The sequence below is a fragment of the Perca fluviatilis genome, chromosome 24 (genome assembly GCF_010015445.1).
Source record: "Perca fluviatilis chromosome 24, GENO_Pfluv_1.0, whole genome shotgun sequence".
NCBI lineage: Eukaryota > Metazoa > Chordata > Actinopteri > Perciformes > Percidae > Perca > Perca fluviatilis.
In genome coordinates this window covers 3,701,702-3,717,212 of record NC_053135.1, presented here as the reverse complement: position 1 = coordinate 3,717,212, position 15,511 = coordinate 3,701,702, and the positions used below count along the sequence as shown (strand labels likewise).

General features: G+C 40.4%; 1 protein-coding gene across 6 annotated transcripts in view; it reads left to right on the top strand.

Moving 5' to 3' along the window:
* Positions 1 to 14,589, top strand: part of LOC120554444 (neural cell adhesion molecule 2-like) — a 395,781-nt gene extending 381,192 nt beyond the window's left edge. For all 6 annotated transcript variants that reach the window (XM_039793325.1, XM_039793328.1, XM_039793327.1 and 3 more), the window contains one exon: positions 11,373 to 14,589. In XM_039793325.1, coding sequence (XP_039649259.1) covers positions 11,373 to 11,487 — 115 coding nt within the window. In that variant the 3' untranslated portion in view covers positions 11,488 to 14,589. The remainder of the gene's footprint in view (positions 1 to 11,372) is intronic.
* Positions 14,590 to 15,511: the final 922 nt, after the last annotated feature.

Here is a 15,511-nt window from a genome sequence, read left to right as displayed (position 1 = left end):
TCTTCTTTTGCCAGATGAAGTCGCATGTCATGTGCAGCCTAGAATTCTCTTAAACATATTTACTGTGAATGAGAAAAAAGGAGACTTATTTTTACCATTTACTGTAGGTACACCTACAACAGCCGCCCAACCACCCTTTCAACCACAGTATGTCTTCGATTATGTCTTATTCACTAACATCAGTGCGTCTCATACATGTATGTGCAGTGATTTCACCTTTGGAGTATCTCGTTGCATGCATTGTGTGTACGTGTACATTCATGACGTGCATGTGTAAAATCTCTACGTAATGTGCTCCCATGCTTTGTGTTTGTATTTATATAAATTATGCATGCAAATAGTCTATGAGTGACCCCACAAAAAAGGCTCATATTAGTGCATGTATGTCCAAGATGAGCAAACACGTACTTTACCTTTTTTTTTCATTTTATCAGACAGCGTGCAGTTTTACAAGCCTACCCCCATGAAATTCATAGAACAATTGATTTTCACATTTAGTCCCTGTGTTATTTTATGCAGGGTGCTAGGCATACCAAGGTTTTGCAAGATAGCACCCACAGCGTCTGATTCATTGGCCTCGGCAGTGCCATTTTTGTGTTCAAATTGTCAGTGTGCCAGCCCAGTGTCTGGGATGCAGCAAGAGGGTACAAAGGAAGGTAGGAGGAAGGGGGGGTTGACTTTTGCTGAGTCACTTAAGCGCACACTGCTGGAGGGCAGAGTGACTGCCTGCCTGCCTAGACAGCATGTAGACAGTGCCCCAGCTTTATGTTAGAGCTGGCACTGTAGCAGCAACTCACACGGGCATTTACAGGCTGTGTGAAGAGCTGTATGTTGCTACTCCAACTTCTTTATGGCTATATTGTAGTTGATCATTTAGTACAGACACATCACAAACACAAAGCAGAGTCCCAGACATACAGTACGGTGCCGACCTTCACATAAATAGCAGCAGAATGGTGCAAAATGGTCGTGAAAGGCAAAGATAGTATCAGGGTTGCTCTATATTTCTTTTACAATCTGGGTCTTATTATCAGAGTTTTGTCCATCATTCATTCTGTTTATGTTTTTTCTCCAGCATCTTTGTTGCTGAGATACAAACGCTTGCTTTAAAATAGAGTTCACAGGGCATCCGGATGAGGATTGTTGTATTAACATTGTGTTTACCAAACTAAAGGGATACTCCAGAAATGTAATACTGCACTTCAATAAAGCTAAGACTAAGAAGAGACAATATTTGAGTTAGTTTTATTAGAGAAACTTAGTAAACTGATATGTGTAAAATCAGAGGGGGGGATCTTTAATGGTTGAGCTCCGGGACCACTGCCACATTGTTTACTTCCTGGGTCATCTTTGACATGGACTTTTATGTGTTTATCAATGCAGAGAGATTACAGGTGACTATACTGTATATGCACATTTCAGGCGCAATCAATTGCAACGATGTCTACATGTACCCAGATGCCCAAATACTTGCTGTTTCAACTGGTGTCTCTGCATCTGCAAAAAAAAATGTTTTATATCTGATGGGAATGATGGCCATAACTGTGAAAACAAGACCCTGGTTATATAGAAATTGAATTTTTGTCTGAGTTAGTGTGGCGAGAATGATGTAATAAGGTAGCCACCCAAGATCTATACCACTGAGTATAATGAGATAAAGCTTAAGATAATATAAAGCTCAGACACTCCTACTGAGTTTGCAAGATGTCAATAGTGTGAGTCTGAAGATGCTGAGTGGTAATAAGTTGTAAAGACAAACAGCAAACCCTGCGCAGCAATATCAATGATATCGATAAGAGTGTACACAGTGATAAATAGCGAATAGTGAACTTTAAATTAGGAGGGTGTAAAGTGGCAGAGGCTGTTTGTGATGGGGGTGTATAGTGGAAGGGAGCTGAAGAGTGTGGAAGCGTGTGGGCTGGAAATCTGGAGGTGACAGGTAGTGCAGACACAGTTTGTCGGGTCATAGATGGTCTTCACCGTCCATTTTTCTCACCTCCATGTGGGGCTGAAGCTCCACAGCGCGGTTTTAACTCTTGAGGCAGAGCTGGACTACCAGATGATGGAGGATGTGAGGGTGTCTTTCTATTATGAATCTGTCGAATTGCGCCAAGATCAGTGGGGACACCCTGGGCTTTGTGATTGCCTCAAGAAAAAAGTTGAAAGGTGTTCGCAGTGCCCCCATCGACTTCAAAAGTCAATCCTCACTTCACGTTTTTTTTTTAAATGTTAAGTGTAAGTTCTTGACTGTGAGGTGTGAAGTCAATCATTGGGTCCGATGGAAAGATGAAACAGACGGGCACATCTTGATTCTGGACAGGTTAACCGAGCTGTGGTCTGTGCAACATACCTTTTAAGACCGAAGCCTAAAAGTGGGCGTGATGAAAAAACACATATTCAAGCAATAAAAAAAAAAAAAAAAGATTTAAGTAGGGCTGCTCCCTCTTAGTTGATTAGTCGACTAATCGGTCGTTTTGGTCTTAGTCAGCTTAGATATCTTTAGTCGATTAGTCATGTTTGATGCTTTTTTCATGCTGAATGACTTATTTCCAAGAAACGTATGAGCACATCTCTGGTAAACACAAGAATTAAGGGTTGACATTTTACCTAATAGATATCACCGTGAAACCTTTGATTACTTTCATTAAGGTAATTATTTGTTGTATTACACGTTTTCTGAAATGTTGTGTTTAAATATGAAAAGGAGGCATTATCTTATTCAATATATGCATCCTTTTGCATGACTCTTTGCGGAGAAACTCAGATTTACAGATCTGTCGATTAAATCAACTAATCGATTGGTCGATACAATTGAATGAGTGTTAGTTGACTAAGAATTTCTTCAATCGAACACAGCCCTAGATTTAAGATTCAAAATCCTTTATTAATCCCACAATGGGGAAATTTACACTGTTGCAGCAGCAAGGGATAGGGGGGAAAAGTACAAGACACAGATAAACAAACAAAAATTAAAGAGAATAAATAGTAAAATAGTAAGATGTATTTACAGTATACATTTTTATTGCACTGTTTATCAGTCCTGGTGTGAGTGTGTGTGGGTCTTTGGAAGTATTACTGTCTATAATTTTGGTTCGGCACCAACCTTTTTCAGCATTGTCTCTATGCATTTTTCTTCATATGGTTATATATAGTAGTATATGGCCCAATGGTTAGCACTGTGGCCTCACAGCCAGAAAGTTCTGGGTTCGAATCCAGGTCGTTCCGTGTGGAGTTTGTATGTTCTACCCATGTTTGCGTGGGTTTCCTCCAGGTGCTCTGGTTTCCCCCACTATCAAAAAACATGTACTCTCCAGTCAGTGCCCTTGATCAAGGATCAGATCTGGAGTTGGCCCCAGGGTGCTGTAAATTACATTACATGTCATTTAGCAGATGCTTTTATCCAAAGCGACTTACAATTGCTATATACTGTATGTCAGAGGGCGCACCCCTCTGGAGCAATAAGGGGTTAAGTGTCATGCTCAGGGACACATTGGTTGATGTATCGCAGTGGGAATCGAACCCTGGAATGTGTCATATCCACTGCGCCATCACCACCCCAAAATGGTAAATGGCTGCCCACTGCTCCCTTGAGGGATGGGTTAAATGCGTGTGCAGACATGTATGTGACAATAAAGTACCTTTACCTTTATAGTCCCAGTGGCAAATCCAGTCCCACCCTGTATCATACAGGAGTTCAGTCATGACTTACATAAAGAACTAAATTCGCTATTGCTGGAATAGTTCTGTGCTGATATCCAACTATCTGGTGATAAAAATTGATGTGGAATAAAGGGCCACTTCCCTTTCTACTGCAGACAGCAATTATAATCAATTTTTTAGCCCAAACATACAAGTCTGTCCATAAATTGGCACAATACGATACTGTGTCATGGCACAGTGAAAGTTTATATGTCAGGGTGATGCAGGAGAGGGTCTTACTGACGTCAGTGAACAGTTTGCTGTTTACTCAGCCTTAAGTGATGAGTAACCGGCAGACTGTGTGAGTGTCTTCATACTCTGATGACTCACAGCAGGAAATATATATAAAACAGAATGCTAAATTATAGTTTAGGCTCCTGTATCCTGCAGCGATAGAAAGATAAACAACAGTGCCAAACACTGAACAAAAATACATACTTTGAGTTGCAATTAGATTATTTTATTTTGACATGTTTCAGTTATACAACGCTGGATCACTTTCTGTCCACTAACAATGTGCGGTATGAAACAAATATTTCAAAAAGAAACCGTATTTACTGAATCACAACTGCCTTCGGAGATGAAACGAGCTGCAGCCTCGAGGATTCATCGGTTTACTGTCTGAAAAGACTTCATCCCCAGTAGTGTCGCAATCTGAAAAAGTTGTCTTTTTGTTAAGAAATCAGCATGTATATTCATGGTGTTTGTTGTGCACTTATTTTGTCAAAGTTGTAATTACCAGGAACAGAAAAGAAATTACAGTTGTTTTCTTTCTGCAGTAATAGCGCCCCCTACATAATAATTTGTTACGTAATTTACATAAATGACGTTAGTTAAGTATGGTACATAAGTTAAAATAAGTCAACGTTGACTTTTTGTTTCACATGTGACACAGACAGCTGTATACGGGACATTACTGTACAGTAATATGAGTGGAAATGTGATCCTGTCACAGCGAGATGAGGATATTTTTTTGTTATGGGATGTTGTGTTGCAGAAAATTAACTAAAAGGCATAAGGGAATTAATGAAAAGCGATGGATTGTAACTACTTTGGTCAGTCATCCAGGATTAGATGGCCTACTGTAATTACTGCTTTGTGCTACGTTGCATTGTATTATGCAAGCAAGAGCATTTCACCCTCTTTGTCATGCTAGTAAAAAAATTACAGTGACTCTTGATTATGCAAACTTTTTCGGAGGCAAGACATTGACACGTAGAGAGCACTTAACTCTCAAATTCTGGAGCGGCAGGCTCAGATGTCTGACATTTAATTAAGTGTGATTTTGCGGTACTTCATTTTAACTCCAGAGCAAACAAAAAGCTGCTTGTCAGGAGAAGCTAAAAGGCTTTGGAGGGAGCACACCTGAATTTCTAAATGAAAAAAAAAAAAAAAAAAAAAGACATACATCTGTTTGGCCTTGGAGAAGAGGTTTCCACACATTCTTCCCACACAATCGCGCTCACAAGCTGATTTCTTTACCAGGTCAGGTAACAAGGTCTCTGGTCCCCGTGTGTCCAGCCAAAGTGTCCATCAGCAGCTGTGTCCTTGAGTAAGACTTCTACGCTCACTCTCAGATTCTGGATGTCAGCTATGATGAAATATGCATGCTGAAGAAATGACTGTAAGTGTAAAGATTTAGTGTAAACAAACACCTCTGCGACGTAGTGTGTTTTAGACCCCGGGCCACCTAATTTATCCAGGATTGTTGTCAGCCTTTTATGGCCTGCTGTAGATGGCCTTGTGCTTAGTTAAGAGGGAGGAACTAGTCGCCCCTGCTGTGCTTTGGTTTCACTTAGAAGCTTACAGATTACAAACACACATCTGGATTCCCACTCTGATATCTCCCCGGCCCAACATGAGGTGCACACAGCTGCTGGCTCTTGCAGCATTATCAAAGAGGCTTGTCAAGACCCAGTAGCATTTCTGTTTGCTTTGTGTCCCAAACAATATTTTAAATGGGACTTCTGAAGGAGTGTGTGTGTGTGTGTGTGTGTGTGTGTGTGTGTGTGTGTGTGTGTGTGTGTGTGTGTGTGTGTGTGTGTGTGTGTGTGTGTGCGCATAGAGTAACTCTTGCAGACACATGAGGGTCCATTACAGTACGTACCTCCGCATTTGAGGAAAAATCCACAGCCTGATTACCTTTGACTCAGATTATTGTGTGAAAACAAACCTGTCTTATTAACCAAAGTCAGACTCTGTATGTAATTTTCACAAACTCTTTTGCCTTCTTTATTTGCGATCTGTTGTCTATCAGGTGTGAGACATCAGCATCACTGACCTGTCTGACTGTTCAAGACACACCAACTGCAACTTGCATCGTGGTGTCTAAAGTCCTGCTGACAGCACAGCTGCTGAAGCTAAAAAGTACAGCCGGGGTGACAAATTGCACGAGGAACAAATTTACCGGACAAAAATGGTTTTCATGTCGGCTCTGAGAGGATCATACCGGGGGGTGGGGGGGGGGGGTGTATTGTTTTATTAATTGTTTCATTTCAAAAGCAACATGTAGGGATTGTAGGTGGCAAAGAAAATAAATTTCCAGAAGTTTGACGTATAAAAAATCCTTTCTGATTAGTCTTATCCTGCTATTTAATCCTTTTTCTATTTGATCCGGTCCAACAGTGGCCCCAATTGCCGCAGCATGATAAAATGTATTATTTAATCATCAAACGCCCTTGTCAAGAGAAACTAGTGGAAATGAGTACTGTCAGTGAAGCCAGGCTTTGAGACCTTGCTACAGTAGCTCCTGTGGTGCCTTATTCACTCTTGGCAGTGTTGTTAGCGCTGTTAGCAGCCCAGCAGCAAGAGGACCCCCGTGCCCAGTTTTGACAAAAGTATCCCCCACTAAAATCCTACAGCCAACTCCTCTTCCTCACTTATGGTGTAACTTTTGCCATTTCTTGCAGTGTCCGTTGTTTGTGTGTGTAGTTTTCATTTTATTCTGACACGAACAGTCGCTTCTCAAAATTCCCAAAGTTGGCTGTATTTCTGCTTTGCTTGCAGATTGTGCTGAATATTGTTTTTAACTTCAAAATATATGTAAATTTGGTTGTTAGTTTTTGAATCAACAGATGTTTTTGTAGTAGGCATGTGGTACTTGACATGTACTACAAAATGCCACATGTATTCATGTATTTACCATAAATTCAGTAGCCGCACCAAAAAATAATTAAAAAAACTTGAGCCCCAGCAAAAAAATCACTGGCACCACCTTTCAATTATTGTATTTCCTTCACTCTCCATAGCTCTGTATGACAGTGAAACTGGGAACCTTAATCAGTTATTATAGATATAGTTAATACACTACCGGTCAAAAGTTTGGGGTCACTCCATTACAAACCGAACACCAGCTGAGATCAGTTGCATTGATTTTTTTAACCAGGGCAGCAGTTTTCAGATTACATTATGTGCTTACATAATTTCAAAAGGGTTCTCCAATGTTTTCTCAGTTAGCCTTTTAAAATGATATCAGATTAGTAAACAGAATGTGCCTTTGGAACATCGGATGAATGGTTGCTGATAATGGGCAATGTAGATATTGCATTAAAGAACAGTCGAGAACCCTTTTGCAATTATGTAAGCACATAACGTAATCTGAAAACTGCTGCCCTGTTTAAAAAAACAATGCAACTGATCTCAGCTGGTATTCTGTCTATAATGGAGTGGAATGGAAATGGAAAAAGACCCCAAACTTTTGACCGGTAGTGTAAGTGAACAGCATGTGGGAGATATTTTGTGAATTGAACAGCTGCCTGGGGATTACACTTCACTTAACACACTAGAAGGGGGAACATTTAAACTTGGAGTGTAAAGAGCCCAGGGGGTCTCTTCAACTTGGTATGGAGTGTTACATTTGATTAAATGGAAGTGTATCTGTTCAGTGAAAGAGTAAAAGATGACACCGTGGTCAGGGAAGTAAAGAGTGTGTTGTATTCAGGTCACTGACGCGTCAGCAGTTACTTCCCCAGTGTATCAACTGCTTAATGACAAACTGTTGATATGTTGGTAGAGTGACTGCATTTGTGGTTCCCTTGATTTGGCATCCACACTCAAGAGAGGAAACATCAAGCGGCAAGCCCTTCCCAAATGTTGAGAAAACCTCCCCATCTGAACATAAATCCAATCTGGGTTTGCATGAAGCTAATGGGACATGAAATTGGCTCCACTATGCAGCAACTTTAACATCCACCAATCAACCAAAGGGGAAACCCCTCTGGCCGATTGCAATATTTGGGCTTATTAGGTACAGTATCACGCAGGGCTACTGTTTTACATTCATGATCTCACTGGAAAAACTCCCATGGAGTTGTGATGTTATGCTGATGCAGAGTGCCTTTTAAAATCGACTATTCACTGTTTATGTAATAAAATAATTCAATATTGTGAAACAGCTTTTTGGACCATCATTGGACACTGTGGCAGCATTAGGCTTTTTTAATGTAGATACCAAGGCTTTATTAAAAAAATAGAGCTCCATCACATAAGTTTAATATTACATTGTTAGAGTCAAACCCCAAATTCCACTCATTAAATAATATATGAATCATCCAAAGACATTTGATCTCATATATTCAACTTACCCAGTTAAATATTTGGAGTTTGTTCTCAGTCAGAGCACATGAAACCTTAAAAATGCAAATTATTTTCCATTTGATGGCTAAGAGAGGGGATGGAGCAGAATCTTTGAGTCAAAAGGCATCGATGGATGGGCGGTTTATGCGTCTCGTTCAAGGTGACGAACGAGTCTCGAATGATTAACAGGAGTTGGGGAAAAACAACACAATAAGAAGCAAGGCAACCCTGTGAACTCAGGAAATATGTAGCCCTTAGCTAAAGTGGTCAAATACCGGCAGATCATCTTAAGTCTGCTTCGTCTGCTCGTGACCCAGTCCCTTGTTCCAAATCTGTTAGAAGAATAGGAAAAACACTCTGAATGTGAGGGACAGTGATGAGTTAAGCAGTTAAAAGCCCCAGGTCCTTATTGATTCCCTTTATTAAATCTATGCCAATCCCAAAAGATGCACCATAGAAGAAAGGATTTTGAAGCTTTGATGTGCAACTCAATATATTCTGCACTTTCAACATTTATTGTTGTCTGTGCCTGTTGTTCAGGCGTCGGAGCAAGCTTATGTTGAGGGACAAATTGCCTCGAGACGTCAGCACAGGGGCTTTATTTGCAAAATGAAACGACAAAAGATAGACAACTGTTCATTTCACGCTGGTCTGTGCATGGTTCATATTTTCACAATGAATGTGTCCCTATCGGTTTTGTCAATAAGTGGTTTTTGGTTAGGCTTTGGTATTTTAATGGCTACAGCAAATAAAATGGACTCTTAGTCGGTAAATAATTTAAAATCTGTGTACTGCAGATGTACAAATTCTTTTTTGGGCTTTTCTGCCTTGGAGAGAGAGGGGAAAGACATGCAGGAAATTGTCACAGGTCAGATTCAAACCCTGGACCTCTGCGTCGAGGCATAAGCCTCATAGTATATGTGCGCCTGCTCTACCCACTCACCCAACCCGGCCACTTGGGCCTTTTTTTATGTCCAAATAAAGTAGTACCTCATACCAAACTCTAATACAGAAAGAAATTTAAGTCACATTATGTAACTCTATGATTCTATTCAGACTTTTACCCAGTCTCTGTATTAACTGCTATAATTAAGCCGTTTTTTATGCCGAATGCAGATAAAAGTTCTCGTACATCATATCACTGGAAACACATCCTGGTTAGATTTTCATCTTGCGGTCTCATTATCATAAAGATAAAAGCTGTGATGTCCTTTTACTGAATTACATGAAGCTAGAATTATGGAGGATGAGAGGAACAAGCGCGCCTGAGAAGAGGTAGTAAGACAATCAAATGGCTCACGCTTAGTAACACAGCAATTATATTTTATCTCTTTATTTCCTTCTTTTTTTCCTGGAAATGAATTTACAAAAAGCAAATGGGAGATGTGCCAGCTCTGAGGTGATGTTGTTCAGGTCGACTCAAAAATGAGAGCGCAGCACTGAGGAGGCATGAACAAGAACAAGACCAGTGAATAAACCAGGGCTGACAGGACAAAGGAAAGCCTCTGATGATGTTCTGAATGTGACAGTTTGATCAAATCTTGAGATTCTCTAGTAATAATCGCGCTAAAAGCCTAATATCTGACAGGATGTGTTAAGTCCTAGTGCAGCTCTCTTCAAATGAACCCTCTTAGAAAATTGTTTCTATCCTTCTAAAGGATAGTGTTTGCCAAATAAGTTTTGAAAGACCTGTTCCCATTAAGAGGTACTCCAATGATTTAATATTACACTTCCAAAAAATTAAGGGAAAAATTCACAAAAGAATGGTTGAAACTGAAAAAGCTGATGGTGAGAGATCCTGACTTTTACTCCCTAGTGTTAGTCAAGCTCCGAAAACGCTGGATCCTACATCTCCTGTATAATGCAGCTTTAAAGCATATTTTCATGTCTGGTAAATGTCTTTCAAACCCCATGCCTCTGGTTTAAAATGCAGTCTTTCTGGGCCGCCTGGGTAGCTAACCTGGTAGAGCATGTGACCCATGTACAGTGGCTCAGTCTTTGCCACAGTGGCTACAGGTTCAATTCCAACCTGCGGCCCTTTGCTGCATGTAATTCCCCTTCTCTCCCCTTTCATTTCTAAGCTGTCCTATCAAATAAAGGCCTTACATGCCACACAAAAAAATCTTTAAAATAAATAAAGAAACTCACTCTTTCATTCAACCCTGATGACGTCATAGTGATGTCATCAGGGTCACCTATTTCCTCAAACATGACAAAGCTGCACAGACGTCCTTATGTAAGTGTTTTTACAGGCTGCACAGTGCTCCTAATGACTTGTAGACTGACGGTCATTTGTAGAATAAGTGGAATGCCCCTTTAAACCTCACATACCATGCACACAGCAGACGACACTCGGCAGCAAGCTAATATTTTGCTCGGAGACCCAGAGTCCGATCAGTACTCTTGGGAGTTTTGGGGCAGCTTGGGATTTGTATCTCCCCGTGTGGTTAGGTTTAGGATGCAAAAACACTTTGGTTAAGGTTATGGAAAGACTCGTTTAAATATTGACAGTAAACACAACCCTAGCTGATGCTTAAAGTCAGCACTGTGTTCCTCTACGAACCGTCTTTCCCCTGAGAATGCAGCAAAGTGTCTGCCAAGTCATGTATAGTCGTGACTATTACAAAAAGCTCCGTGTATCGATGTGATGTCCAAATACTTAGGTCAAAGTGAAGCATAAATATGAATAATCTGTTTCTTTCTTCTGTGTGCAGCCCTGTAGAGACTTTTATATTTAATATCCCTGCATTCTTTTCACTTCACTTCAATTCAGCTTTATTAGTCCCGATGGGGTCAACTCATTCATGCACCAAAAGGTCTAAAAGGTGATTACTGGTGGGCTCTAAAGCAAGAAGTGCACAGTTTGTGGAGAAAACCATTAAGCCCACACACTCTCATGGCAGTAATTCAGTTCTAATTTCACTAGCATTTAGCGTTTGTGCCTGCTTCATACAAACACATCCTCCAGGTGGTCACTCTCGAGTCTGTGTCTGTTCACATTTATTGTATGTGTGCTTTGAATTCCTGTAATTACCCAGCAGTGTGCAAGTCTCAAAATGTCTGTGCTTTTTTTTTTCTTTTTTTTTATTTCACTGCAGGAAACTACCGCTGAAGGAAGAAAATGGAAAAGAGTCTCTCAAGCCGGATACAATTGAAATCAAAGTGCACAGTGACAACAGCATCCACACAAAGCCCGACGACAGCAAAGCGTAAAACGGGTCGGTCCCCTTCCCCACCAAAAGAACATTCGGATCACGAGACCAAAACCCAGAGAAACTACAACACTGGAAAATAGTGGAGTAAAATACCATATCTGTTTATAACAATGCCCCAGTGACAGGCATGTGTAAATACAAATAATAAAGAGAAAATAGAAAGAGAGAAAGGGTCAACCTTTTAGACACCCTGAGCGATAAATGTATCATGTTCTTAAAAAAAACATGGCATCAGTGGAAGGCTGTTGTTGATCAATGATTGTTTTTCTGTTCATAACTGACACTTTCTTGAGCATTTGTTTGTTTTACAGCCCACATCAGACTTTCAAGCAGTAAAATGGTGTTAGACAAGCCCCCACTATGACTCCTTACACCAAGATGGTATGCTAGTGTGCCCCCTTCGCTCACACCACTAATGCACTTGCTTTTTTTTTTTTTTTTGAGCGAATGCATGGGCCGACCCTCACTGCGGGATATCACAATTATTTAAACCCAGTCTGCCGTTTCCATGCCTGAGTGTTTCACTACAGCAACCTTTTTATGCCTTTTAATAGCCGAGCTAGGTGCCTGGCTAATGTTAGGCAAATGCTGAGGCATTGTGTTAAAGGCCAGATGACTTCAGTGACAAAAGGTCTTAATGAGATGTTGAGTTTTCATAGCTTCAGGAAAAACGCGACAGTTCTTATGGGAGGCATTCGTTCCCGGTAACATTTCAAGGGTGAAAAATTGTATCAAATGGGGCCAGGTCATTAATTACTAAGGAATTTGGACTTGATATTTAATGAATAATGCTTACTGAAGGGCTATTGTGGAGTTTTTGTTGCAAGAAAACTAAAAATGACAACAAGAAAGTTGCAGTCTGCGAGGTATACAGCATAATGCGCATCGATGCCATTGTTAGCAAAACCTTTTATATTAACACTGAACATTGTTGATGCTCTCGGACGGTCTCGTTCTCCAACAGTTTGTGCATAAGTAGGTTTTATTCATCTGTTGGCAAGCTGCATTTACAGTTCAGTATACTGTACCTGTGGCAGAGGTTAACTGCACTGCAAGCTGATGTGCGCTTTGGTATGCAGCTTGAGAAAGGCCACAAATGCCCTGATTGGTGTCACGTAATTGTTGCGATGTGAATGGTAGGACTCAAGGCATGGGAACAAACGAGTTTCTGACGAGAAATAAATCAACATGAGTGTCGTGTGGTTTTTGATTATAATCGTTTATTTCTTCATTCATTTCTGCCTCAGATGCATTTTTTGTTTCCTGGTCTGATCGCTATTCTCTCTGATGTTGTCATGTGTTGTACATAGGTGGAAAAAAAAAAGAATATTTTACAGAGCTTTTATGTAAATATACCCCAAAGGATGTCTTTTTTCAAAATGCAACAGGCTTGGCTTTTTTTGTGAACGCTCCTCAGATGAAAAGCTGTTTTTCCTTTTCATTTTTTCTTCCTCTGTTGTGTTTTGGTCCAAAGTTCAGTGATGGTGTAATATTGCTTTTTCTAGTCATTTGCTTTCCCTTAAGAAAATCCATGCCCTAAGGCTATTTCATGGTATTTCAATGGAGACAGTAATTACGGCATTAGTGTGCCTTCTCTTCTTTTTTTTTTTCTCCCCCCTTGTGGCCAAATGCAGCTGCAGCAGTCTAGATCTTCAAAATGAATTTTGATCATTCTGCTTTTCGCCACAGAATGTGTCAGAAGATTGAATTTTATTGTGGTGCTGTGAACTCTGGGAAATGTAGTTTAAGAATCGTGGATTGTAGTCGACAACACTGGACAGAAACAGACGTGTATAACTACCATGTGCGACTAGATGTCAGGTTGCTGCTGTAACTCTGGAGTAAAAAGCACAGTGATGCGTGCGTGCGTGCGTGCGTGCGTAAGTGCGTGCGTGCGTGCGTAAGTGCGTGCGTGCGTGCGCATGCATGCACATCTGCACGCATCACTGTGCTTGGTGCATCATGCATCAGTGAGTGAGTGAATACACTTGTCTACATGAATCAGGTTGCATGTATGTCTGTTGAATGTATCTGCAAGTACTGTAAGTAAATCTGTGTATGTTTGAGTGTGTGTGCCCAGTAAGAGTTTTTCACAATAAGAGTCTCCCAATATTAAATAATAAACCTAAATTTAAAGAGTATATCTATCTTACTATTCTGGCATTAATTTTGTTATAATATTAATTAATTAATTAATTATATTTTAAAAAATATATATAAAAATTAGTAATATTTTGTTAATTTATCTATTTATATTGGAGGAAAAAAATGTATTCTAGAGTACACTTTTCAGTTCCATGATGCATCGGGCAGCTCTGCAAGTCATATACAGTAGGCTGTGATGACCACGTGCCAGGTATGAATGTCCGAGTGCTGGGAGTGTTCCTCTTTGAGTTGGCGAGAGCTCTCCCATGGAGTTTCAGAGTGCGCTCTGATAGGTAAAACCTGATTATGTAGTTCTCGACAGTGATTAATTCTCCAGGCTGCAGCACTCCACGCATGTGTCTGCGAGTCCCCAACCACCCACCCCCCCCACCCCTACCCCACCCCGCCCCGCCACCACCCCCTCAGCCACTATTCCCTCTCAGACTCCATTTGTTTTTTTTATCTCAGACCTCATAGCACTGGCTTTGTTTTCCTCCCAGAGAGCCCTTGTACCTGCATATCTCAAATGGATGGTCCTGCCATGGAGTGGTTCCGCTGCCTGTTACGATGACTGTAAATATGGGAGCACAGTGCCTGGAGGCTATACGATTTGTACATGTTCTTTTGTATTTGAATATGACTCTAAATACCGATCCACCCCTACCTTCTTATCCTCTCCTTCCCCTTCCCCCTCCTCTTGTCCTTTCCTCTGTCTCCTCCACCTTCGCCTTGGTCCTTTTTCTGTAGGGGGTAAAACAGGTGTGTTTGAGCTCAGTGTACAGTGTGTGTCCTCTTTGTCCCCTGCTCCCACCCGTGTCCCCTTGGACTGTCCCTGCTGAGTGTGCTTTGTGCAGGAGGTGGGAACTATTGATGTCTCTCTGTACGTACCTGTGGAACACTTGTGACTCCTGTCATTTGCCGCTGTAAATAAACATGTCCTGGTAGAAGAGAGTGAGACGTTGCAATTCATTGTTTCATTTTTTGCCTTTTCACTGGCTCTCCAGCGCACAACGTGGGCGTGCGAAAGGATCATACAAGTATTGTTGAGCTGTAGCTCCTATCGCAGGTAATTATTTTACATATTTATGTTTTTGTAATTCAAAGGTACTTGTTAAATGTTTATGATGATGCTTTATCACCAAAGTAGATGATTTATGTATCCTTTATTTAGCCAGAAAAGTCCCATTGAGATACAATATCTCTGTTGCCAGGAAGTCCTGGTCAAGATGGACAGCAAAACAAATAAGTTTCATATAAGTAATGTATCATTATTATTATGTAGTAGATGAAAAAATAGATTTTTGGGAAATGCACTTTTTTTCCTAAGAGTTAGATGAAATGATTGATACTCTCATGTCTGTACAGTAAATGTAAAATGCTGAAGCCAGCAGTCAGATAGCTTAGCTTAGCATATAGACTGGATGAATGACTATATGGATAATTGATACAAAATCTTGGAGGCATACTGTAGTTTGTAACTCCTATAATTATTCATACATGGTTGGTTATCAATCATAAACAATTGTTGTGGTATGAACTCCTTGAAGACAAGATAAAACACTGGTATTGCCCTTTAAAGCTAAAATCAGTTTTGAATTTTAGGACTTTTTTGGTTTTAAATAACTTAAAAACTGATTTAATTTTAAGTTTTCAGGCAATAAACATGTCTCATTGCATTAATGGGACAGTAAAAAAAAATTATGTGAGAGATTAAATGGATTTAAAATGAGTAGTAGGAGCATTAAACAAAATGTGAAGGTAATGTAACACTGATCACCACCGCGGGGAGAAAAGATAGTCGTAGATACTAAAACTGGGTGAACATTTTGTTATAATCCTCGTCATTGTAACGGGCTATGCTGCAGTCTGCTGGAACT